We start from the raw sequence: 2,849 nt of genomic DNA, 5'->3' as shown, positions 1-2,849 counted from the left end.
TACAGCACAGACATTCTCCCAAACAACCTCAAGAACAAGGTCTTTTACAAAAATTATTACTTCCCTGCAACAAAGCGCAGAGTGCTTCAACAAGATCAAAACTCCAAAGCATATGCCGTTCTTTATGTAGGAGAACAGACCACGGATTTCGATAGAATAATATGTGCTGGATTAAAGAGCTTGTATGAGTATTTACCCTTTTAGGCTGGACCACTTCTCATCCTTTCTTCAAATGAGGTTGTCTATTAACTCGTACATTTCTCAACCGTGACAAGTTTCTTGCGCCTGATATCGTGATTAAGAAAAGACGCAACATATTTTCGTAACAAGTGAGAGCTTTTGAAATTTAACCTCAGATGATGTTTACTCTCAGGAATGTAATGTTTATGAGTAACGAGCTCTCTGCACTGGATATCAGTGATTGGAATGCCCAGTAGCAAACCCCCTGTGTGAGAGTTGTAGTGGATTTGGCTGTTGCCCTATTGCTCACATGGTTTCAATTTGTCACTGTAGATCGAGACCCGAGGTGAGCTGTAGAGATCATCAACCTCCGGACGGCGGATCATCTAGTTTTAGGTGTAGTGTGTGCAGTGAAGTCCTGGCTAGGAAGTGTGACCTCTTGCAACATCTGATAAGACACAAGGAAGATCGACCCTTCAAGTGCGACCACTGCGGAAAGGTGTTTGGTAGCCGAAGCAGCTTGTCGAAACACCTCAGGATCCACCCGCTCCAAGTGTGCGGATTTTCTGAAAATTCCTTTACAAAGAGGAAAATGCTGACTGGTAACATGCGATTGCATAAAGGTGGAATTATAAACGAATGCTCAGTATCTCATAAACATTTCAGGAAAAGGCCGGACGTTATGCGGTCTCACACGGGCAAGAACCGATACTGCTGCAACGTCTGTGGAAAATCCTTGAGCTGGAAAAATCTAGCAGGTCACATGGTTATTCACACAGGCAACAAGCCTCAGTTTTGCACTGTATGTTGCAAATCATTTGTCAAGAAAAGCAGTTTATCTTATCACAAGCTGACTCAAACAGGAGAGAAGCCAAACAGTTCCAATGTCTGTAGCAAGTCATTCATTAAGAAAGGCAGTCTAACCGGTCTTATGCGGACCCATGCAGGCGAGAAGCCTTACAGGTGCAATGTCTGTGACAAATCATTCACAAAGAAAGGCCATCTGACTGATCATATGAGGACCCATACAGGCGAGAAGCCTTACAGCTGCAATGTCTGTGACAAATCATTCGCAACAAAACGCAGCTTGATCGATCATATGCGTACCCATACAGGCGTGAAGCCTTACAGTTGCAATGTCTGTGACAAATCATTCACACAGAAAGGCCATCTGACCGATCATATGCTTACCCATACAGGCGAGAAGCCTTACAGCTGCAATGTCTGTGGCAAATCATTCGCAATGAAACGCAGTCTGACCGATCATATGAGGACCCATACAGGCGAGAAGCCTTACAGCTGCAATGTCTGTGGCAAATCATTCGCAACGAAACGCAGTCTGACCGATCATATGAGGACCCATACAGGCGAGAAGCCTTACAGCTGCAATGTCTGTGGCAAATCATTCGCAACGAAACGCAGTCTGACCGATCATATGCGTACCCATACAGGCGAGAAGCCTTACAGCTGCAATGTCTGTGGCGATTCATTCACAACGAAACTCAGTCTGATCTATCATATGCGTACCCATACAGGCGAGAAGCCATACAGTTGCAATGTCTGTGGCAAATCATTCATAAAGAGATGTAAACTAACCGAACATATGCGGACCCATACAGGCGAGAAGCCTTACAGATGCAATGTCTGTGGCAAATCATTCACAACGAAAGGCAGTCTGACCGATCATATCCGGACCCATACAGGCGAGAAGCTTTACCGCTGCAATGTCTGTGGCAAATCATTCTTAAGGAGAAGCAATCTTACCGAACATATGCGGAGACATACAGGCGTGTCATAAAGAGAGGCAAACTAACTGATCATATGCTGACCCATATAGGCGAGAAGCCAAACAGGTGCAATGTCTGTGACAAATCATTCACAAAGAAAGGCAGTCCGACCTAACTGTTCATATGCGGACATACACAGAAGAGAAGCCATACTGTTACAAAGTTTATTCCACTGAAGCACAACTTGTAGGATTCCAGCAAGATATAGCAGATATCCTGGATTCAGTAGATCAATTGGTCTGTATCGCGACTGACCTCTCTAAGGCATTTGATAGGGTAGATCATGGGAGACTACTGGCCAAAATGAGTGCAATTGGACTGGATGAAAGAGTGACTGAATGGGTGGCTCTGTTCTTAGAAAATAGAACTCAGAGAATTATAGTAGGTGAAACTTTATCTGGCCCTGTAACAATTCAGAGGGGAATTCCTCAAGGCAGTGTTATTGGACCTTTATGTTTTCTTATATATATCAATGATATGTGTAAGGAAGTGGAATCAGAGATAAGGCTTTTCGCAGATGATGTTATTCTGTACAGAGTAATAAATAAGTTACAAGATTGTGAGCAACTGCAAAATGATCTCGATAATGTCGGGTTGTTGCATTTTCAGATTAAAGCTCGCAAATGGGCTGTTTTCATTCAGTAATGGCTACTATACCCCACCCATATCCAATCCCTCCTTCAACGCTAACGCCCCTTCCTCCCCAACATCAATAACCGAACCACCGCCGTCTCAATCTATATATGTAGGATTGAGACGGCAGTGAACCGAACTGCCGAACCTTACCCCCACCACTACCACGTGCAAGGGTTTGGACAGCGGCATAGGTCCTACCCTTCCGAGGGCCTGGCTCAGACAGAATACTTTTGTCCTCCACCCGCG

General features: G+C 44.5%; 1 protein-coding gene across 1 annotated transcript; it reads left to right on the top strand.

Annotated features, from left to right (window-relative positions):
- Positions 1-862: 862 nt before the first annotated feature.
- LOC137503275 (zinc finger protein ZFP2-like) lies at positions 863-2,547 on the top strand. The gene has a single exon (XM_068230822.1). It carries the CDS (start codon positions 863-865, stop codon positions 1,976-1,978), a length of 1,116 nt encoding a protein of 371 aa, XP_068086923.1. The 3' UTR covers positions 1,979-2,547.
- The last annotated feature ends 302 nt before the right edge of the window (positions 2,548-2,849 follow it).

Source organism: Anabrus simplex, chromosome X, assembly GCF_040414725.1.
Source record: "Anabrus simplex isolate iqAnaSimp1 chromosome X, ASM4041472v1, whole genome shotgun sequence".
In the NCBI taxonomy this organism is placed as follows: domain Eukaryota; kingdom Metazoa; phylum Arthropoda; class Insecta; order Orthoptera; family Tettigoniidae; genus Anabrus; species Anabrus simplex.
Note: the sequence above shows the minus strand (reverse complement) of the source record. Positions and strands in the feature narration are given on the sequence as shown.